The sequence below is a fragment of the Tachypleus tridentatus genome, chromosome 11 (genome assembly GCF_004210375.1).
Source record: "Tachypleus tridentatus isolate NWPU-2018 chromosome 11, ASM421037v1, whole genome shotgun sequence".
NCBI lineage: Eukaryota > Metazoa > Arthropoda > Merostomata > Xiphosura > Limulidae > Tachypleus > Tachypleus tridentatus.
In genome coordinates this window covers 35,532,078-35,556,305 of record NC_134835.1, presented here as the reverse complement: position 1 = coordinate 35,556,305, position 24,228 = coordinate 35,532,078, and the positions used below count along the sequence as shown (strand labels likewise).

Sequence of the window (24,228 nt, the reverse complement as noted above, 5' to 3'; positions counted from 1 at the left end):
ACACAGAATGACTTGTGTTTATTTTAGGCTCAATTTCTCTTTTACTTCAATATTCAAATTATTTGCACTAAAATTTTAGGCTGTACATGCAAGTTCAGGCCATTAGACACTTATATTACTGCACATTTTTGTTTCATCTTAATATAAACAATATTGTCGTGTTACTTGTTCCATTCTTTCCATTGGTCTATAGAACAGGTTGAAGTTCTTAGCCTGTTAGCCTTTGTGAGGAAAGCAGTGTAAATAGCAGGACATTCCCAAAGAAGGAATAAACATAGCCTTGTTTTAGAGTTGTTATTTTTTCCCAATCACATAAAACAGCTAAGTCAATACAGTACAAATTTAGGGCAGTCATAATTAACAAATGTTTAAAGTTGTCATACCCACAGGATTTAGCAAGTTCAGTTAAAAATACAACAATTCAGTTTAGTGTTTGTAAAATTTGAAACCAAACATTTTAAAAACATGAACGTTTAGTAATTTTCAGGCCTGAACATTCGAAACCTAATTTTTATGACTTTTCAGAGTTTAGAAGTGTCTGCATCAACCCTGATGTTATCTAAATCATCCTTTAACAAATCTCTTTCTGTGTGTGTTCGCTTATAACTATCAAACTGATATACTGACTGTCAGGAAACATTATGCATGTATATAAACCCTCATGGTCCCCTGGGTCTGACACAGAGGGGTTAGCTCTCAAATCTGACTTCCCCCCATGTCACCCCTTTCCTCATCTGTTGAACAAGTGAGTTAAGTTAGTCTAACTGTAAATGGTAATAAATTAACATAATTACTTAAGAATTAAGGTATCATAGAAATATATCTTCCAGTAAGTATAATGTAACTTGATAATAGATAATAAAACATGCATAGTATATTTAGTGATGATTTAAGAATTTATGTGCAAAATTACTCTGCCCCACCGAAACCTGGTTTTTAACATTGTAACTCCACAGACGTACTGGTGTTCCTCTCTGAGGACACAAGAATACATAACATTGATATAACTGAGGATGACCTAAGATAGTCGAAACATTCTTCTGTAGTTTATTTTTAATTAAAGTTTTAATATCCATACCAGCCATCTTAGGAATACATTATCACTTCAAGTTGGTTTCTCATCATCATGAATTGATATCATTCAGCAGACAAGCTGTTTAAGATACTAAAACTTAATACAAAACCCAATCTATCATTCGGTTTGTCCTGTCTATGAATACAGGTGTCTGGGAATTCCAACCCTCATCAGGGCAAATATAATGATAAATTGGGCTTTTTATTGTATTTCAGAAATTCGATGTTGCATTTTTATTCATAACAGAATATTTGATTTAATTTGTTATAATGAATTAGATAATTATCAGCTTATCAAAAATAAAAATGGCTGCTTCAAATTATGTTAACATGAGCCAGTAACTGACATAGCTATGCACAACAGGGTTTGGTTGTGTATGCTGATTTTGAAGTGCCAAACAACACGAGGCCACAATTTTCCCTGGTTCTGTGGATAATTTTTGAAATGTCTTAACCCATAGAACTTCCAGGTTCATGGCTGCCTAATATATGTATATCCACAAAGTACATAATGAAATTTCATATTGTCTCATTTCTACCCCATGTTAATCCAAGGCTATCAGCTGTGTGAATACTTTTTATGTTCACTTATTTCACTATACAGAATTTCATTAAAATAACAATTATTCATTATACACTTTTCCCACAATTCTTTCCTGAGTTAACACTTCAAAAATCCATTTTGTATTAATGTTTATGCACAAATTTACTATTGGGTTACACAAAAATATAGTTTATAACCTCGTCTACATAAACTGAAAGTATATGATACTCATTACACAATATATATAGTGCCAAAGGTATATTATATTTCTAATATTTTGTCAGTTTTAAAAGTTTCTCTCAAAGCAACACAAAGGGCTATTGGGAATAGCCCTCCCCACTTTTGAACTAATAGATCAGAAGGAAGGCAGTTAGCTAGTTAACAGTGCCTCCAGGCTTATATTTATATGACTGAAACATAGAATTTGACAGTAAAATTATAGTCCCTAAATGTGGAATGAGTGTTCTTGAGACAACATGGAGCAAACCATAAAGCTTTGGACCCAAGTCAAGGAAAACTAGCCATCAGACCATATTTAGCCAAATTCCATACATGTGTAGAAATATAGAAGTGGCTTGAGGTCCTCTCCCAGTATAAAGCAGTTTTTCAGCTACATAGATAGTTACATCATTCGTGCTAGAATTTTTACACTTCCAATTTTCAATACTGCTAGGATCACAATGGACACCTGCTGGACTCGGATGAAAACTATAGTTACAATTGTATGTCTGAAAGAACATTTATACTAGAGACCAAAAAAACGCCATCAACATCAGTAAATGTTCTAAAATATATCCACAGATTGATGAAAAAATTGCCTTCTCTACCAAGTTGCTAGTAAATCAATATTCTATTATAGCTTCAAGTAATTATATGTAAACTTTGAGTAGGTAACAATATGAAAAGCTACACACAAATTACATGAAACAAGCTACAACTGTAGCCTCCAGCAGCACAGCGGTATATCTGCGGACTTAAAAACTCTATAATCCAAGTTACGATATCCATGATGTGCAAATTACAGATAACCCATTGTTTAGTTTTGTGCTTAACTACAAAAACAAACAAACTATAACATTAACTTATCAGAAAATAAAAGTTTTAAGAGAGACAGAGTATATCATAAAAATAAATGCTTTAGATACAAGATATAATTTAAAATGTGTGCTGGTTTTAAAGCAAAATTACTATTGCTTTTCAGAAGAGTAGAGCATACAGGAAGATTTCAGACATTTTGGCAAAAACGTTTTTTTATAAAAGGGCCTTCACTCTTCAGACAAAGTATTTCAGCCAATGTTTTGATACTGTGGCTTCATCAGGGTTAGTAATAAGAAAACTATTGACTTTACTGCTGAAACAGAACATACTGTCATAATCGTTCATTAGATGACAATAAGGAATGTGCTAGAAGTTTCAATAATTCCTCAACAAAAGTCCAGTAATGACATTTTTATCTTGTCCAAAAATAGAAAAAAAAAAGTGCATGTCTTAGAACTCTTGGAACATCCAAAACTGGTTAAATATCAAATTATGAACAGAATTACTAGTGTTCTGGCACTCCAATCACTCTGTTCAGTAGTTCAACAAACTAACATCCAAGCACCCAGTCTAGTTTTCCGAAGCAAGAAACTTATCTGAAACAGATGTATCTTCTTGATATCCATTTCTTTCTCAAAACTGACATATTACTAGATGTATTTTGTGCAGGATCCCTCTTAAAGTGTTTTTACTCAATAGTAAATACAACCAAAATTAAGAGAAACAAATATTTCTCTTTCTTGCTTATGAGGTTCATATGTTATGTTGTAGCCTACACAGTGCACAATTCTTTTGGTTTGGTTTGTTTTGAATTTTGGGCAAAGCTACACGAAGGCTATCTGCACTAGCCATCCCTAATTTAGCAGTGTAAGGCTAAAGGAAAGGCAGCTAGTCATCACCTCCCACCTCCAAATCTTCGGTTGCTCTTTTACTAACGAATAGTGGGATTGACCATCACATTATAACATTGCCACGGCTGAAAGAGCAAGTATGTTTGGTGTGATGGGGATTTCAACCCATGACCCTCAGATTACGAGCCGAGTGCCTTAACCACCTGGCCATGCCGGGCTCAATTCTTTTCACGATTCCCAACATACTCACATTTTGTTAATGTCACACCATCTTTACATGATTCCCAACATACTCACATTTTGTTAATGTCACACCATCTTTACATGATTCCCAACATACTCACATTTTGTTAATGTCACACCATCTTTACATGATTCCCAACATACTCACATTTTGTTAATGTCACACCATCTTTACATGATTCCCAACATACTCACATTTTGTTAATGTCACACCATCTTTACATGATTCCCAACATACTCACATTTTGTTAATGTCACACCATCTTTACATGATTCACAACATACTCACATTTTGTTAATGTCACACCATCTTTACATGATTCCCAACATACTCACATTTTGTTAATGTCACACCATCTTTACATGATTCCCAACATACTCACATTTTGTTAATGTCACACCATCTTTACATGATTCACAACATACTCACATTTTGTTAATGTCACACCATCTTTACATGATTCACAACATACTCACATTTTGTTAATGTCACACCATCTTTACATGATTCCCAACATACTCACATTTTGTTAATGTCACACCATCTTCACATGATTCACAACATACTCACATTTTGTTAATGTCACACCATCTTTACATGATTCACAACATACTCACATTTTGTTAATGTCACACCATCTTTACATGATTCCCAACATACTCACATTTTGTTAATGTCACACCATCTTTACATGATTCCCAACATACTCACATTTTGTTAATGTCACACCATCTTTACATGATTCCCAACATACTCACATTTTGTTAATGTCACACCATCTTTACATGATTCACAACATACTCACATTTTGTTAATGTCACACCATCTTTACATGATTCCCAACATACTCACATTTTGTTAATGTCACACCATCTTTACATGATTCCCAACATACTCACATTTTGTTAATGTCACACCATCTTTACATGATTCACAACATACTCACATTTTGTTAATGTCACACCATCTTTACATGATTCACAACATACTCACATTTTGTTAATGTCACACCATCTTTACATGATTCCCAACATACTCACATTTTGTTAATGTCACACCATCTTTACATGATTCACAACATACTCACATTTTGTTAATGTCACACCATCTTTACATGATTCACAACATACTCACATTTTGTTAATGTCACACCATCTTTACATGATTCACAACATACTCACATTTTGTTAATGTCACACCATCTTTACATGATTCACAACATACTCACATTTTGTTAATGTCACACCATCTTTACATGATTCACAACATACTCACATTTTGTTAATGTCACACCATCTTTACATGATTCACAACATACTCACATTTTGTTAATGTCACACCATCTTTACATGATTCACAACATACATTTTGTTAATGTCACACCATCTTTACATGATTCACAACATACTCACATTTTGTTAATGTCACACCATCTTTACATGATTCACAACATACTCACATTTTGTTAATGTCACACCATCTTTACATGATTCACAACATACTCACATTTTGTTAATGTCACACCATCTTTACATGATTCACAACATACTCACATTTTGTTAATGTCACACCAGTACAACTAGCTACATAAGCATCCCTTACATGATGTTATTTTAGTATCTACTGACTGATTGACAAACAACACCCAATTGTATAATGGTGCCAATGGTTAAAACAGATGACCCCTCCCAGTCAGCTTTTGATCCTCTTTTGGGAAAATAATAGTGAAAACAAAGCAGATTTTGTAAAACAATGACACAACATAAAAAATTAACAACAATTTTTTCTTCAAATTATTGAAAACAGTAAACGAAATGTTGTGCAAGAAGAATTAACTGTTGAGCAAAATTCCGTCTTAAAGAAATATTTAATTTAATGTTTGACCACACACACAAAATACAATCATATCATACATTTAAAGACCTAAAAAGTTTCCATTTTGCCAGTTTAATATTCTCAAAACATTTGCACACATTTTTTTTTATAGTGGTTTTACTTTGCAGCACTTATGAAACATGTTATTGTAAATACAACTACACCAAAGTTCCTTTTCACACACAGAGCAGCATTGTATTTTACTGTAAAAATGCATTTCACAAAATACTTACCCAGCTTCTTGCCTAGCACGTGCCCTTGTGTAATAGCCTTCGAACGCTTTAGGCTTAATTTCCATTGCTTTATCTGCAGCTTCAATGGCTGCCACATAATCCTAGATAAAAATCATATATCACCGAATTGACAGGTCAAACATTTATCAAGCAATTCTTTTGAAAGTGAATAATTAAAGTCTAAAACTAGCTCCACCTATTAGACAAATAATTTTCATATTCTACTTGAAGAACTTAAATGTTGATTAGATCATTAATTCAATTTGCTAATTAGTTTCGAGACAGATTACTGTCTAAATATTATAAAATTCCAGTTTGGATAACCTTATAAATGAATAACATACCATCTTATAACTTTAAACTATGCATTTTAAAACTTATTTGACTGGTTTTTATGCCAACTTCTTCAACATTCACATTTTAAGTATTAGACATTTTTGGTTTTCTAAACAAAACAAAACAAACTTACACGCATTTTTCGTTTGCATCGTGACAAGGAGATTGAAAACTGGAACTTTAACTGTTGAAAAATGAGTTGATATTCTCCAACTGTGTCTTCTTTTGGGAACTTCTTCAACCCATACTGATAGCGATAAGCTGCTTCTTTGAGTCGACCCTTCTGTATTCACATACCAAACATCAAAATGACAATTTCTAATGACACTTCAGATTCCCATTCGAAAGCTTAATATTTTGTCTATACAATCCTAAACAGATGAAATAACAATATTTTGTTCCTAAAAAAAAAAAAACTCCTGTGTACAAACAGAACTGCTCATAGGGATTAAAAAAAAAAAAAGAACTAATGTTCAACTTTCTAGATCATTCCTAAAACGTTACAAACAGCCAACTGTGTACAGTTGTTAATGTATTTCTAACACATGAAATAAACTACACACAACTGATGTTTATTTATTTGCAAATATTTTTTTTTTGCGTTGTTTTCTATAGCAAAGCCACACGAGGCTATCTGTTGAGTCCACCAAAGGGAATTAAACCCTCTGATTTTAGCATTGTAAATCTATAGACTTACTGCTATACCAGCGGGGGACGTATTTGTAAAGAGCAAGCAACAAACAGTTACCTTAGATAATGTTGTTCCATCATCCAGTAACTTCTTCAGCAACAGATGTAAAACATCTGCCTTTCCTTCAGCCATTGCCCACGTCTGTGGTCCTGATGGGTAAAAAGAAAACAAAAGAGGAATTCTGCTGGGTGTTCTCTTAGAAATAAAACTGTGGTACTTGTATTTGCATAATAGCCTTAACAACTCTGTGCAGTTTTACTTTCTATTGCCAAACCCTTGGTGAAATGTGATGCATTACACTGCAAACCTTTCTTTACAATCACCCTCTATAAAGTTCAGGAATTGAGAAAATTTAAAAAGCTTAAAGTAAATTCCAGTCATATTTAAGATTGTACATGATTTTCCAAGTAGTTTTGTGCTATAACTCACAAGTACGTTTAAAAAAATCCTTAAGTTCATTTTCTTCATTCCAAGCGCGTCTCACAGTGCTTTGGTGCAGTCTTCATTCCAAGCGCGTCTCGCAGTGCTTTGGTGCAGTCTTCATTCCAAGCGCGTCTCGCAGTGCTTTGGTGCAGTCTTCATTCCAAGCTGTCTCTCGCAGTGCTTTGGTGCAGTCTTCATTCCAAGCGAGTCTCGCAGTGCTTTGGTGCAGTCTTCATTCCAAGCGAGTCTCGCAGTGCTTTGGTGCAGTCTTCATTCCAAGCGAGTCTCGCAGTGCTTTGGTGCAGTCTTCATTCCAAGCGAGTCTCGAGTGCTTTGGTGCAGTCTTCATTCCAAGCGAGTCTCAAGAGTGCTTTGGTGCAGTCTTCATTCCAAGCGAGTCTCAAGAGTGCTTTGGTGCAGTCTTCATTCCAAGCGAGTCTCAGAGTGCTTTGGTGCAGTCTTCATTCCAAGCGAGTCTCGCAGTGCTTTGGTGCAGTCTTCATTCCAAGCGAGTCTCAAGAGTGCTTTGGTGCAGTCTTCATTCCAAGCGAGTCTCGCAGTGCTTTGGTGCAGTCTTCATTCCAAGCGAGTCTCGCAGTGCTTTGGTGCAGTCTTCATTCCAAGCGAGTCTCACAGTGCTTTGGTGCAGTCTTCATTCCAAGCGAGTCTCACAGTGCTTTGGTGCAGTCTTCATTCCAAGCGAGTCTCACAGTGCTTTGGTGCAGTCTTCATTCCAAGCGAGTCTCACAGTGCTTTGGTGCAGTCTTCATTCCAAAGCGAGTCTCACAGTGCTTTGGTGCAGTCTTCATTCCAAGCGGAGTCTCACAGTGCTTTGGTGCAGTCTTCATTCCAAGCTTAGTCTCACAGTGCTTTGGTGCAGTCTTCATTCCAAGCGAGTCTCACAGTGCTTTGGTGCAGTCTTCATTCCAGCGAGTCTCACAGTGCTTTGGTGCAGTCTTCATTCCAAGCGAGTCTCACAGTGCTTTGGTGCAGTCTTCATTCCAAGCGAGTCTCACAGTGCTTTGGTGCAGTCTTCATTCCAAGCGAGTCTCACAGTGCTTTGGTGCAGTCTTCATTCCAAGCGAGTCTCACAGTGCTTTGGTGCAGTCTTCATTCCAAGCGAGTCTCACAGTGCTTTGGTGCAGTCTTCATTCCAAGCGAGTCTCACAGTGCTTTGGTGCAGTCTTCATTCCAAGCGAGTCTCACAGTGCTTTGGTGCAGTCTTCATTCCAAGCGAGTCTCACAGTGCTTTGGTGCAGTCTTCATTCCAAGCGAGTCTCACAGTGCTTTGGTGCAGTCTTCATTCCAAGCGAGTCTCACAGTGCTTTGGTGCAGTCTTCATTCCAAGCGAGTCTCACAGTGCTTTGGTGCAGTCTTCATTCCAAGTGCAGTCTCACAGTGCTTTGGTGCAGTCTTCATTCCAAGTGCGTCTCACAGTGCTTTGGTGCAGTCTTCATTCCAAGCGAGTCTCACAGTGCTTTGGTGCAGTCTTCATTCCAAGCGAGTCTCACAGTGCTTTGGTGCAGTCTTCATTCCAAGCGAGTCTCACAGTGCTTTGGTGCAGTCTTCATTCCAAGTGCAGTCTCACAGTGCTTTGGTGCAGTCTTCATTCCAAGCGCATCTCACAGTGCTATGGTGCAGTCTTCATTCCAAGCGAGTCTCACAGTGCTTTGGTGCAGTCTTCATTCCAAGTGCATCTCACAGTGCTTTGGTGCAGTCTTCATTCCAAGCGCATCTCACAGTGTTATGGTGCAGTCTTCATTCCAACTGCATCTCACAGTGTTATGGTGCAGTTTTCATTCCAAGTGCATCTCACAATGCTATGGTGAAGTCTCTGTTCCAAGTATATCTCAATAATTCTTATGACTTCCCATGTTAAGGTGTGGTTTTCACATTAAGTATGTCTAGACAATCTTTATGGCTGTTTTTTTAAGATGAGACCTTTGTCAGTAATAAAGTTTTAGTTTAACATCATATGTTTTTGTAAGTCACTACTTTATAAAACATAACACCCACACCTACTCACCCTACTGACACTACACCTTCTCAGATTATTCTATTTTATATGAATGGAATTATTTTAGATATCACGTTCCATTTCATAAAATCTATACACTTATGTGCTAATTATCTTTCATTTTCATGGACAAAGTAAAACCGTTTATATGCCAAATACAAACTCTTTTTGCTAATAAATTACAATTCTTCAAAAAATTTTAATATCAGTATTTCCTGTTATATACTGTGTAAAGAATTTATGTTGGTAATTACCAAGTTTTGCACCCTTGTGTAGAAAACAAGCCACTGCATCCAGATTGCCACAAGCTACTGCTCGATCAAGTGGTCTCATACACCCATGTTCTGTAGATGCCCCTCTGTCTAACAGCAGTTGAATCTGAAAAACGTACGATGACAATACATAGAAGGATAGAAGGATGTGTGTGAATTAATAACATTGTTTGCCATACAGCTTTGGCTCAATAAATTACCACCACGTGTGTGTGTGTGTTTTATATATTGTTTATATCTTGTTTTTGATACTGTTGACTTTTCTCAAGCAAAAATGGCATATAAATTTAAAATCCTCACTGAAATAGGTAATAAATGACACTTTGCTGTATTTTATGGGACAAGGTTTTGTACCCACAAGCTTGCATTTTAGACTACAAAAACTGTTATAATACACCAAATAGTGAAATACCTAAATATACATAAAATCTTTTCCTAAGAAAATACTGTAATTCATAATGATGTGAAACCAACTTCATGTAAAAATGTATTATATAGATGGCTGGTTTGGGTATTACCACTTTAATTAATACCTATACCACCCATCCTTAGAGTACATATCAAAATAATACTGTAGCTAATAACATTATATATACCTGTCAAAAAATGACAAACAGTTTTGTTGTTCACATTTAATAATTAATATATTTTTTAAACAATGGCAAAAAACGATATTACATATATAGTTAATTCTTAATAAAATGTCCCTTTTTACAGAAGACCCTTGATAAAGATGTATACTGCTAATGCAGTGTTATGAGAAATGTAATTATTACTTACAACTGCTGGATCTCCATGAATGGCTGCTAAATCCAGAGGAGTTTGTTCATGGTTGTCTTTATGGTGAATATTTGATTCATGGTGCAGCAGACACTGGGCTACTTGAAGCTGTCCTCCACAACATGCCCAACAAAGAGCAGTCATGCCTTCATTATCTGATGCATTGGTGCTGCCACCTAGTAGAATATATTAGTGTATATAATTTACGTCTTTCAGTGAATGGTATGACTAATCACCATGCAAATAATATCTAAGTTAATGTCTCATAAAATTTGAAAATATGTGCTTATGTTGGATAATTTTACGGAGCAACTGTGAAATCCATCGAGTTATTTTACTCTCTCATCAACTCAATCATGGAAAAATGTCATTAATGCCGACTATTTCCAAAACATATTATATTAGTTACATGGAAGTAAATTAAATTATTTTCTGGGTAACTAAATCTAATCAAAAACACCTCAGGTGTGAAAAAAAAAGGTGCAACCAAAAAGAATATAGTGTGCAAATTAAATGAATGAAATCAAAATTGGCAAACTGATAGTTACACTATAGTGCTAATAAAAAAATAAGCAAATATTTATTCATTAGATAACCAAGCCACATGCCTTGTTGACAGTTAAAACAAAATATGTGATCTAGTAAACTAATGAATGGATACTGCTGTACATCATTTCACCTTACAGTTTTGCTGCCCTAAGTCAGCCATCTTTAATTCAAATTACAAAATATTAGAAATGATCTACTACTACTCTTAAATGAAGCTGTGGTAAAAATATTAGATTAATAGCTTATGTGACTTATGCAGGTGTGCATAAAAATTTGATGAATTTGAGTGGTTTTGTTGAATAACTTTGCACATGTGGATGTATTTACACCAAATGCGACACCTAATTAAAGATTGTTAAAATCTGTGTTTACCAAATTTGAAAAAAAAACACATAAAAGTAGATTTTTTTTTAATCAAATAATTTTCATACTTTTGGTGAGAAAAAAAATGCAGTGGAAAAATTAAACCTAAACTGGAGATTTCACATCTCGTGTATATCTTAATAGACTGCCTTGAACTTAGCTATGTCAAATAAAGATCCGTTAGAACACATTCACTGGAAATATGGTTAAGTTTAGACTACCACAGTCTGAGCTACACAAAATGGGAAATCACTAAATCAATACTCCTGTTAATAACACACAGTACATCCTGCAGGTTGTTTTGGCCACATGACACTACCAAGCATCATGATCTTTTTGTTTTAATAATAACAAATTAAGAAAGTAGTATTTATAATTATATACTTTCTTACTAAAGATATTTGTCCCCTTATCTTATTGTTTAATAAAAATAGTTGAAAAACTTTACAACACACTCAATGTATAAATAATAATAATAATTTCTATGTAGTAGTCACATTATAGTAATTTTTAATATTATTGTAATCATTTAAAACGTGAAACAAAAATATCTGCTCGTGTAAAAGTTAAAAACAGAGACCTTATAAAAGAAAGTGTTTCATAATGGTGTACAACTGTATGTCACCTTTAGATAACAGAAGTTCCAGAATTCCTAAATGTCCTTCTTTTGCTGCCATCATCAACGAAGTACGGCCTTTGCTATCCGTTTGTTCCAAAACAGCCTTGTGACTCAGTAAAAGCTCCACCACCTCCCAGTGGCCTTCTATAACAGCACACATTAGTGGCGGTTCCCCCCGACAGTTAACGACAGAAACAGAAGCACCCCTTCTCAGTAGCACATCACAGACATCAGCATGCCCTGCACAACAGGCTGCAGTGAGAGGAGTCTGACCAGTAAGGTCATCTGGAGCATTTACTCTCACCTCTGACATATCTAGAAGAAACTCACACACCTGGAATAAAATGAATGCTTGCTAAATGGACTTAATCTTGTGCTTATTGACGTGGATGTAAAAAAACTGCAATGTTTCACAAGTTTCAATGCAAGCTACGCTGTATTATTTATAATCACAATGTTCAAACATTCAGTGAAAACTTTAAAGTTGCAGGTAAAGTTTATTTCATTAATCACAATTCCTGATCATGTATTACACTGTAGGACAAAAGTATTTAGAATAGAAAAAACTATAATTTCTGTAAGGTAATGACTTCATGGCCATAATATGATTACATTTCAAGAAATTTAACTGACTTATCTCCAATAAGTAGTCTTATTCTCAACTATGTATAGATAGCAATAAGTCAACAGTGACCAGAACATGAATTTAATAGTAAAAATATAGGTGCTTGAAAACATTACACTGCCAAAAGTAACAAAAGATATAAAAGTAGAGAAAGAGAGGAATCCTCACTGCCTGATGATGAAGCATGACCTTGGCAAAGTAAAACTTTTGTTACTGTTTAAAGTATTTTATAAAATGTTTCCAAGCTATTGTTCAACCACTCAGTTACTCTCATATAATTCCAAAGATGTTTTTAGGTTTAGGGGTCTCTGAGTGAGTCATTTCAATGACCAAATTGTTCTTCTATCTGCCTTTGTTTGGATATCACTCCAAAAAACAAAATGAAGTGCCACTCGTCATGGCTCACAAGCTTTGCTATCACATATTCGTATTCTAGTGCTGGAGAGCTTTGCAACAAATGAAAGTGCCATAAACTGTTTTAAAGTAATATACAATTTTTTTGCATACCCCCTCTCATCCAGCTGGTGATTTTTTCACATATGGCCGGCCACATTTGGTGCAGTAAATTCACTTTGAATATGTTGCAAAAATAGCTTTTTCTCACAATACCAATGAACAAATGTTTGTTGGTTTCTAAAGGTCCTTTACTGAACGTTTTTTACGTTGTTTTTTCAAAGCTTTATTATTAATAAGTTTCTGACTTCATTAAATAGTCTCACGTGATCAAGCAAACTTACACACCTCTCCAACCATTTATAAACTCTTCTGCCTTAAATATACATTACTTTTATTGAAACCTTGGTAACAACACTATTAATTTACCTATGATATTTGTGTGTTATGTGTATTTGTACTTTAATGGAGAACGTTTTACAGAATGTGTCGGGTGGAACATGTAACATGTTCAAGAGGTATATAGTCTGGATACTTTTGGCCAATACATCACTACTTTCTCTGAAGTTTTATAAATTAACGAATAGAAAATACACAGCTCAAAATTACGATTTAAGACTGAGGAGTCGATTCAAATAATTTTTTATGAATTTTTACCAAATTAAAATAATATTCATTAGGTCATCAACATTTGTTATCTTATACTATATTCTATTAAAATATAGAAAAACATTGATACAGTGGAGTAAAGGAAAAATTAAAAGGACAAAATTCAGGAGCAAAATAGACACACAAGACTGTCACCCATGTATACAAAATAGTTCATTCTGTTAGAAAATAAACACCATACAATAAAATTAAACAATAAAAAATAGCAATATGAACTGCACACAACAAAGTGTAAGAGACAAAAAAAAAGCCTTGTACATCCACCTAACAGATAACACTGTTATATGTGACACATATATTGTCCGAGGGTGAAAAAAAAAATTCATATGGATGTTAAAGGTTGTTTTTTTTGTTGTTGTTTTTTTGTGGGGAGAGGGCTGAGTTTTGTTTGCAAAATTTTCATAAAAGGGTAAAATCTGAGAGGCTGTACCTCTAAGCCCCCCATCACATACACAAGTACACTCAGTCAAACTATTATGGAAATGAACAAAACCTGAAAGTATTCATATTGTTGATTCAAGTTATAATGAAGAGGGTGATCCTGGAAGAGTGGACAGCACACCAGCCTTCCTATCAAAATGACTTTCTGTCATAGTCCTTCCTAGGACCTTCCTGGTGGCACAACAGATTAACAGCTGAATTACAGTATAATCTAGTTAATGATTAGCAGTTAAATAAAAACATTAATAATTAGAGTTAGATGATCATATACCAATGACTAATATCCAATCACCAGAAACAAAATTACTTAATATTTTTAGAGTAATAATAATTTTTTAAATTTAAAGTAAAATTAACACATACAGTTGTGTAACCATTTTCAGCTGCTGCAACTAAAGCCTGTTGAGCTGCCCTTCCGAGTCCTGTTTCTCCAGACCACTCAGATTGTGTAAGATTGCTGACAACTTCTAAGTGTCCATTCATGGCAGCATGTACTAAAGAACATCGCCCATTCTTGTCAGGTTGATCTATCTGTAAATACAGTAAAAACAAACTTGTTCACTAGAATACCATTTTGGAGTTGATGGAGAGAAATGTAACTGACTTCATGCTTATAGAGGAAAACTAATTATTATAAACATGTAGATTTCTTCATAGTTCACAAAGAGTTGAATTTGGAAAATAAAGATATTACCGTAGTCTAAAAGTTATACCTATTGTGGAATTACATACCTTAGCACCTTTACTCAGAAGAAGACAAACAATCTCTAAGCATCCCTGTTTGCTGGCTGAGCACAGAGGGCTCAGACCATCTGAAGATGAAGCATTTATGTCTGCTCCAAATTCTAATAGCAATGACACCATTTCTGTGTAACCCTGGTGAGCAGCAGTAACAAGAAGTGGGGCATCATTCAGCTCAGTGGTTCTACAGTCAGGGTTTGCTCCAGCAATTAATAATAGTCTACTGACCTGAAATTTTCAATTTCTGCTTATAAAAATGTTTAGAGAAATGATACTTATTATTATTTCCGAGGAGAAAAATAAAATTTAACAGCCTGTGACTATACTATTACTATGACAAAACCTTTTCTTTATATTTGAACTTATGGATTAGTCTAAATTTGTTAAGAAAATAAATGTCTCAACAGTTTAATCATGAAATGGATTTTATGCCTTAAGTTATCCATAACTCACCTTAACATTAGGACTATATACATTTCTCACAGTACTCAAAGCTCTCGATATATCATCAGTGCTCTGATGAACCCACAGAGCCTGGAGATCACGAGAAAGAACCCCTGAAGGTAGGTCTCGTACTACAGACTTGTATATGTGAGCTTTCAGAATGTGGTGGCCAAGCTCTAAACACTGGCTTGAATTAAGGGGTGCTTCCAGTCGACTCATTCGCAAACTTAATAACGCATGTCCAGTCCTAGTAACAAAAGAAGGAAAGATATTGGGAACTGTTAAGTTTGAGTAAATTATATATATAAAAACGGCTGGAATGGGTAGAGAAAGCACTATGTAGAGGAGCGAACAACATTTCGACTTTCTTCGGTCATCTTCAGGTTCACAAAGAAAGAAAGAGGTAACTGACCGATAGCTAACCACATGTTTGAAGGCAGTTTCCTCCACAAACTGTAGAAAACATTATACACACACACCTAGACAAAAAGCAAAATCAACTAACAAAAGTAAATATACCCCATGATTTAAAATATCATGAAACCATATACGGCTGTGTATCACATATTCCCAACATCAGCAGAAAAATAACCAACATTTGGCAAAAACTAGCAACAAAATATGACATTCCAGTTAATACCAAATTAATTCAAAAATCAGGCAAAAACTAAGGTCTATACTATACTATGTAAAAACTACACTGACAAACACAACACCAACATTATTTATAAAATACAATGTGATAACTGCCATGACTTCTGTATTGGAGAAACACGTAGAAAAATGGGAACCAGATTCAAAGAACACAAAGTCACCTTCACACGTTTTTGAAAACTGCAAATCAAATAAGCACAACATAACCATAGAAAACACCCAAATACTAAATAAAGAAACAAACATAAATGCAAAATTAAAGAAGCCTTACTTATACAACAAACTCAAGCCCAAAATAAACCAATACAAAGGAACACCTTTATACCTATATCAATAAATATATCCAACATCTAAGCATGCCCTCTACATTCCTACACTCAATTACACAACTGCCTTCAAGCATGTGGTCAGCTACCGGTCAGTAACCCTTTCTTTCTTTCTTTGTGAACCTGACGATAACTGAAGAAGGTCGAAATGTTGTTCGCTCCTCTACATAGTGCTTTCTCTACCCATACCAGCCGTTTTTACATATATAATTTTCTCTACAAGTGGGTTTTCTCATCATCAATTTGAGTAAAATTTAATATAACATCCTAATTCATGTTTTATTATCATAAACGTAAATTAACATAAAAAAAACTAAAAATAAACTTCCTTTTAAAAAATACTCCATTTGCTATTGCTTAATAAAAGTTAATATATCACATCAGATTATTCTGACTCTTTTAAAGCTGTCTTTATTTTAATTCACAATTCCATAAAGATGAAAACCTGAATATACCATTACTTGCTTAGTTGAAGTTTTTTTTAAAAAACGTCTTTATTTAGTAGGCAGTCTCTTTTGTTTTGTATTGAAATGTTATACCTAACATCACAGATGAATTTTGTTCCTTCATTCTCCTGTCTCCTGATGAGCCACTCTCTTAAAGAAGGGTGAGCAAACATCAGAGTTTTGTCTTGTCTCAGTACTAGAAAGTTATTGGCAGTCATTAAGTCTAGCCTTTCAAGAAAGTCTTGCCAAGTGAGAGGTTGACACACAATCCCTGCATTGACCGAGTGGTACAGCTCCAATGGGGTGAGAGGACACATGGAAGCCAAACAACTTTGTAGTAGGTTACTTACCTATACAAGATGATAAAGTTAATTTGCTACTGTTTTTGATGTATAAACTAACAAATATTTATTGAGGTTGTGATTTAACCAGTGGTAAGTTACATAATTCCTTTGAAACATAAATAGTAAGTTATTACACTTTTGGTACAGGAGAAAAATGTGCTACTATATTGTTTGCTTGAGGTTCATATCATTAGTGCATCTATATTACCAATCTGGCCATAAAGAAAAGTGATAGAGCTTTTTGTTATGCATATCAAATCTGTAAAGTTACTGCTGTTACTAATTTTAGACACAGACTGAATAAAATACTAATTATACAATTCTTCGCAAGAGATTTTAACCTTGTAACTTTCCATAATATTTATGAGTCAAAAGAAATCTATCTCCCTATTCATCCAACAACCAGAGTTTGTTTGAACCTCTATTTTACCAATATTACCAATATTTTAAAAGAAATACCCATTTTGTTGGAGTCTCTCAAACAAGATCCCTTCTAGAGAAACAAAGAAGGGAATTATTTATACATGAACTGTGGATTTATATTCAGCAAATGTACACAATCATAATATAAACTAACAGTTAATTAGTTACAACTTAATATGGGATAAAACTTGAAACCAACCAAGAAGAAACTCATCAGCATTCTCCTTACCCTCTCAAAAGATCGAATAGTTGTAAATTTTAAGTTGAAACTAAGCAGGTACACTTCACTGAGGCTGACAGGAAGAACCTTATAACTACTACTTTTTATAACCAGATGACCCTTTTCAATGAGATCTAATGTCAACTTGAGGTACAACATGCAGCCTTTGCTAAGAGACACAAGATGGTTCGCAAATCTAAAAGAAAATAAATAAATAAAAGAAAGAAGTACTAACATTCATGTGAATGTTTTGTTCAAATTAATTACAAGTGTAGCAATTCAGTGATTATTTAAAAAAATAAATATGCTGGTATTTCAAATAGATAAAGAAATGGTAAAACATTAAGCAGTCAAAAACTAATCTTCAAAACCAGCTTTTAAAAGAATCTGCTCCAAAGTCATCTTGTATACCTTCTTAATACTAAAACTACTCATATTTTACAATGGTCTAACACTTTTAATAACTTTTAAAAACATTTTTAAATACTTTTAATTTTAATAATACATGGAATTATTCAAACTTTAATGTTTCCAACATACTTAATAAATATTATTTGACTGATTACCAGCACTGAGCCTTAAGTAAGTATACCTAGTATTTCCACAACTTCAGTTTGTTTTTATTTATTGTTATGCACAAAGTTACACAGTGGGCTAAATTTTAGCATTATAAGTTTTCAGACTTACTGTTGATCCACTTGGGGTCTCCAACTTTAAAGAAGTATTTTTATACTTTATTAGGGCAAACATACTTCTGAGATCAATAATATTAAAGCTATAATTAACCAGTAAGATAATTAACCTTTCTATCCATTTATTACAATTATTATTTGTCAACATTACTCAATTCTTACTGTGAATAATATTCAACATCTAGAATAATCAAACACAAAATGTTTAATTTGCTGGGTAATGTTTTGTATCCGTGTACATGAATTCTTTATTTCAAGGCTATATTACTATTATACATTATTTAGCAATTAGAAAAATATTTTTATCAAATCAAGTATTGATCTCCATTCATCCTCACCTAATGTAAGAACAATCTTCAGATTTGGAGTTTAATATAGTGATATTAGCACGAATGGTCGATTGTGAGCTGATTCGAAAAGTAACATAGTCAATAAGATCTTGGTTTAAACTTTCATTAGATACTGTTCTGTCTAACGAGATGTGATGGAAGGGCAAGAGTTTGGTAATTTCCTGGAATACTGTTCGTACAGTAACTATAACCTACCAAAACAATAAAAATTTGAATTTATTACATCATAAAAAATATCATAGTTAGTATAATATATGCAATTAAGATGATCACAATAATAACACTAGATTTGCTTGGACATTTATAAATTACTACAAAATACTTTCCTAAGATGTCTGATTTTAAAACATTTACTTGGAAATTATTGTGAAGAGAAAAACTTGAAGGCTACTTACTTCACCATACACTAAGAAGATAATTTTTGGCATTAATAATTTTACATTATAATTTCATCTGAGCAAAACATAGGGTGGCCATTATTAAAAACCTTAAAAGTATTATGATTCAGAACCAAAACACAAGAAAAAAAATCATAGAGCTGAGTAAATAACTTTATAAGTTACAAGCATCACTTATATCAATAAATGTTATGTAAAATAACTGACTGAAATATTACCAATATGATTTCTCATTGAAATTTTGATTAATCCAAGGTTTTCTGCTTAATTTGTTAAGTGTCACAACAAATGAAATTAATCAAATAATTTAAATCAATATTTCTTATTATGATTATTTTTTTATTATTTCAACTACTCAAATCTTGTAATCGATTAATGAGCATAATAATTAATCCAGTTACCGAATTCCACTAATAAGAGAAAGTTGTAAACTGAAATACAGAGATTTACGACAGCAGTTATTGTGCTGTACATTTATTTCATAAGTTCAATGAAATAATTTATTACTTATTCATCTAATTATACATTTTAAAGTCCAGAAAATAAAGTATTAGTAATATTTATACAATTACAAAAATTTCATGTTTTATATAACAAACATGCCCAGAGTATGCTAGAGAGATTACATACTTTAAGCCAAGGGGGAAATCGTAGAATGTGCCTTGAGATGAAAGAAGCAATTGTATCTCCATAATCAGGCCTGTGAAATTCTGCTTCATTTAAGCCATCAACGACAATGAGGCACATGGTATTGGGTACCCTACCAACTCTTCTAAGAGAGTTTAATGGTTCCAGAATACCTTTGACAAAAGCTAAACTTGGGTCTGCTATGCAAGATGGCATTGCTAGTAAGTCTTGAAACCTGCAATTAAAAAAACAAAATTCGTAATTGAAACACAGATAGTTTTAACTTAATGTTCATGTATACATTTCCCTAAATAATAGAATTTTTTAAATTCTTTGATCTTGGTTACAAAGACAGTTCATAAAAAACGTTTGAAAAACATAATAACAGAAATAACATGAAATACAGTATTCAAAAATTAAAAATGTTACACAATACATAAAATAAGAAGAAAACTGTGTTTAAATTTGTTTGGATAGAAATAAATTCCACACACACCTAAAAATATTTAAATACTATAAGACTGTGGAGATTTTAAGAATATATAAATAATACTTTGTTATATTTGAGCAAATGTAAATCTGGGGACTCTGACTATTGGTGTTAATTTTTCGGGTTTGTTAAAATAAACATTGTTAATAAAACATTAATTTTGTACATCATTACAGGACATTTTCCTTTACTATGAATGTTGGTGTTGAAAGATATCTTTACTCTTTCTTGTGTTTGGAATAAAATACACAAAGTTTGTAAAGATTTTAATTACTAGAATATTGTTTTGTTTGTTTTTGGAATTTCACACAAAGCTACTCGAGGGTTATCTGTGCTAGCCATCCCTAATTTAGCTTTGCGAGAATAGAGGGAAGGCAGCTAGTCATCATCACCCAAAGTGTGATGATGGACTACTCTTTTACCAACGAATAGTGGGATTAACCGTCACAATATAACACCCCCACGCCTGAAAGGGCAAGCATGTTTGGCGCCACTGGGATGCGAACCCACGACCCTCAGATTACGAGTCGCATGCCTTAACACGCTTGGCCATGCTGGGCCACTAGAATATTGCACAACACCTCTAAATTATATATGCTTGAAAATGATATGGTGCATACAGCTATAAATATTCAAATAGTACTAGAAAGAAAATTTACCATTAAAAAAAATATATATAGTGTTAAAATTATCAAATGCATAGAACCATTGTATATTATTAAATACACGTGGAACTTAAACTACTAAGAATAAGAAAAAAAAAAGTTATATCATCTGACTTCCAGACTAAACTTGATCTAGTTTACAGTAACTGTATGACCAAATAAGTCAAATACCTGCAATCTTAGAATAATGTTTGAACTGTATTACCTTCTACTTTTATCTCATAGGAGTAACATTCAAACCTGTAAGTTGCTTAACTGCTAATCTAGATTCTAATAGCATAACAAACACACCAGGCAACTTAGGAAAAATCAACTATACATAACCTCATAATAATAACAATAAGAAATTGAAGTTCCACAAGGTCAAAGCATCTTAAAACCAAATTTTTTCTTTCTTTAATAATTTTTTTATTCCATTGTTCATCTAAATAAAAAATAAGTTCATGGCTAACAACCCTTCACTCATAACAAATTCAACAAGCATTAATGCATCTAAACATAAAGAAAAGGGTAAGATATCACATTCTTAAAGATATACCTTTGATCTCTCAGAAACAACTCCCTGTATCCAACTAGCTGAGGAGACTGGCACAGTTGAGCAGCCACACTGTGTACAAACTCAGGCACCAGACATGTGCTGTTGTTATCAGCTTGACAGAAATGGTAAGCTACCACACGGCCTGCCAGGGATCGAGCAGCTTCGTGGGTTAAGCTAAGCCGAGACTGATAATGTGGAGTGCCATCACCACTTGAGATTGACATAGCATCACTACCATTACTTGAGAGTGTGTCTGTAAATAAGCATTTGTCAGTACAGACTCCGAAAAGTTTTATGAAACTAAAAAAAGTACAGGACTTCATTCTTTATCATAAAACAAAATCATAAATATTTAATTGATTAATTTTCATTAATCTTTTAATATCAGCAATAACTCATCAGCAGTAAAAATTCTGGTATAGTACAATGTGTCTTCTTTAGCTACAATACAAGTCACTGTCTGAAAAAAAAAACACCCTTTGTCTTTTCACTAGCTAGGTTAAAAAGACAAACAACTTTGCAAAAAAATTTTTTTTCTGTGCACACCTTTACTATGATAAGGACTATCTTCTCTTCTTCGTCCAAAACTGCTATAGTCCACTAGTTGAAGAATAAGAGCAGTTTTTCCTGATCCTGGTCCACCAGTGATGACAACTCCTCGGTTGCTAACAGAACTCAACAACAGCTCCTTGTCAGATATTTAAAGTAATTAGAAATTTAAATATTCACAACTCATTCACATACAAAATAAATTTTTCTTGAAGGCCTCTCTCAATCATTACAAAGGGTAAAAAATTGAATGAATTTGATAAATTAGCTATATACTACATTTGATTTCTAGCAAGAAGTTTCTCCAGCAAAAATATTAAAATTATTTATTTAATTATTTTTACTTCAACTTCATTTTTATGAACCTATTGTGACATCTTTATTTAACAGTTTTTCTTTTTTCCCAAAATGTTATTTGTTCTGTAAGTATTCCGGCCTATAATCATATTAACTGATTTCTGTATCGATACTATCAGGAAACAAACACTTACCTGTTCAATCTCTTTGAATAACCATTGCCTACCAATGAAAGGAAGCTCCATCTCTGTCTGAGGAACTTCAAAAAATAATGGCCTTAAAGGTAATGTGATTGTTGCATAGATTTGACTGTGACCTATGAATAAATTATGATAATTACAAATTATCATTATTTGTTTTGTTTTCTGACAAAGAGTAAACTTAAGTAAAACAAAAATCAGTTACAAATAAACTAGAATATTATTCCTTTCAACCCTAAAATTGTGAGTTGATGCTACAGCAATGGTCAAATTTTAGTGGCAACTGTAAACAAAAAATCTGTTTGACCAGTAAGTGAAAGTCTACTGTACAAAAAATAAGAAATCTATAATGCAGGGTGACTCAACTATTAAAAAAAAAAAATAGAGAATAAGTACAGGATCTCAACAGAGGAATAACTATTATATAATTTGTGTTTTTCAGTGAGTGTATTCAAAGAGAATACTTCAACTGAGTATATAGATATGTACTTAAATAATACTATATATACCTAATGGTGGCAAGCATATAATGCTCACCTAACCAAACCATATATAACTACTAAATAACATTTACTCTCATAACAAACTGTATTCATAGGTGATTTAAAGAGTAAACATCTAAACTTTGTTAGACATTTATTAAATTTTATATGTGATGCAAAAGCTGTTCTATTAAATGATGCCAATCTTGATCTGTACATCCTCTTCACACAGCAGTAGTAATATACTAGACATGTATCTATGCTCTTAGAATAGACTACTCTTACAATATGAGCCAAAATTTTTAAACTTTAACATAGAAGAATATCTTGATGGTGATCATCTATCAATTTGATGCATCTTCAATCTCACCCCAATCAAAACAAATCAAATAAATCAAAAAATTATAACTGAAAAAAAAAAAAAAGACACATCACATCTGGATAAAATCTTCCCAAAGATCATAACCCATAGTGCCAGAAAATAACCTTAAATAAATATATATTGCCAAACATTCAACTAGTATTTTAGCATAGCTGCACAACAGACCATACTGAAACAAACGCAACACTAAACCATACTTTGCAACCATATACACAGCTAACAATAAAATAAAAAACAAAAAACGATGACAATTATGAAGATAATAAATGGGAATGAGAGATCAAACAATCAAAATGCAAATAAGTACACTCAGGAATAAAATAAAAACAGAAATTATACTCATAAAACAAGAATAATTGGACAAATATTGTTCTAAAATAAACGAAAAATCAAATCTCAAACACTCCTTGACTCATCTAAAATGCTTCACAACTGCAGGAAACACAACACACATGCACCACTCAAAACTAATAACACAACAGCACACACATGCACCCCACAGTCAATTAATACGCAACATAAAATTCTAAAATGTACAAACCACTATTCCCAACAAACACATAAACAGGGCAATAAATGATGATAATGACAACACTTTTAAGGCATACCAAATGACTAAAGAAATAACACAAACAGAAATTACTCAAGAAATAAAAGCAACCAAGGACAAAACTCCTGGAGAAGATGGTATAAAAGCCATCCTCCTCAGAAAAGGTACCTGGAGATTTTCTTTTTTAACATCTTCCAGTGCTATTTAATCTATTACTAAACTCTAGATACATTCCAGTATTTTAGAAGCAAGCATATGTTTTAATGTTCCATAAACTAGGAAAGCAAGCTAATAAATCAAACAGGTATCATTCAATCAGCCTGATCAGCTGCATAGACAAAATTCTGTAGAGAATAATCAGCAATACTCTCTC

At 33.3% G+C, this 24,228-nt stretch overlaps 1 protein-coding gene across 13 annotated transcripts in view; it reads right to left on the bottom strand.

The window, feature by feature from the left end:
- LOC143231919 (protein TANC2-like) overlaps positions 1-24,228 on the bottom strand; it is a 123,244-nt gene that overhangs the window by 8,652 nt on the left and 90,364 nt on the right. For 12 of the 13 annotated variants that reach the window (XM_076466758.1, XM_076466763.1, XM_076466764.1 and 9 more), the window contains 16 exons: positions 22,436-22,557; positions 21,942-22,083; positions 21,396-21,648; positions 19,706-19,937; positions 18,666-18,868; positions 17,645-17,831; positions 16,742-16,998; positions 15,232-15,469; positions 14,770-15,006; positions 14,401-14,568; positions 11,916-12,243; positions 10,379-10,554; positions 9,581-9,704; positions 6,944-7,035; positions 6,329-6,478; positions 5,860-5,960 (listed from right to left, as the gene is read on the bottom strand). In XM_076466758.1, the coding sequence (XP_076322873.1) occupies positions 5,860-5,960; positions 6,329-6,478; positions 6,944-7,035; positions 9,581-9,704; positions 10,379-10,554; positions 11,916-12,243; positions 14,401-14,568; positions 14,770-15,006; positions 15,232-15,469; positions 16,742-16,998; positions 17,645-17,831; positions 18,666-18,868; positions 19,706-19,937; positions 21,396-21,648; positions 21,942-22,083; positions 22,436-22,557 (3,010 nt within the window). Of the gene's footprint in view, positions 1-5,859; positions 5,961-6,328; positions 6,479-6,551; positions 6,597-6,943; positions 7,036-9,580; positions 9,705-10,378; positions 10,555-11,915; positions 12,244-14,400; positions 14,569-14,769; positions 15,007-15,231; positions 15,470-16,741; positions 16,999-17,644; positions 17,832-18,665; positions 18,869-19,705; positions 19,938-21,395; positions 21,649-21,941; positions 22,084-22,435; positions 22,558-24,228 lie in introns of those variants that run through there. The other variant, XM_076466769.1, reaches the window with a different exon arrangement.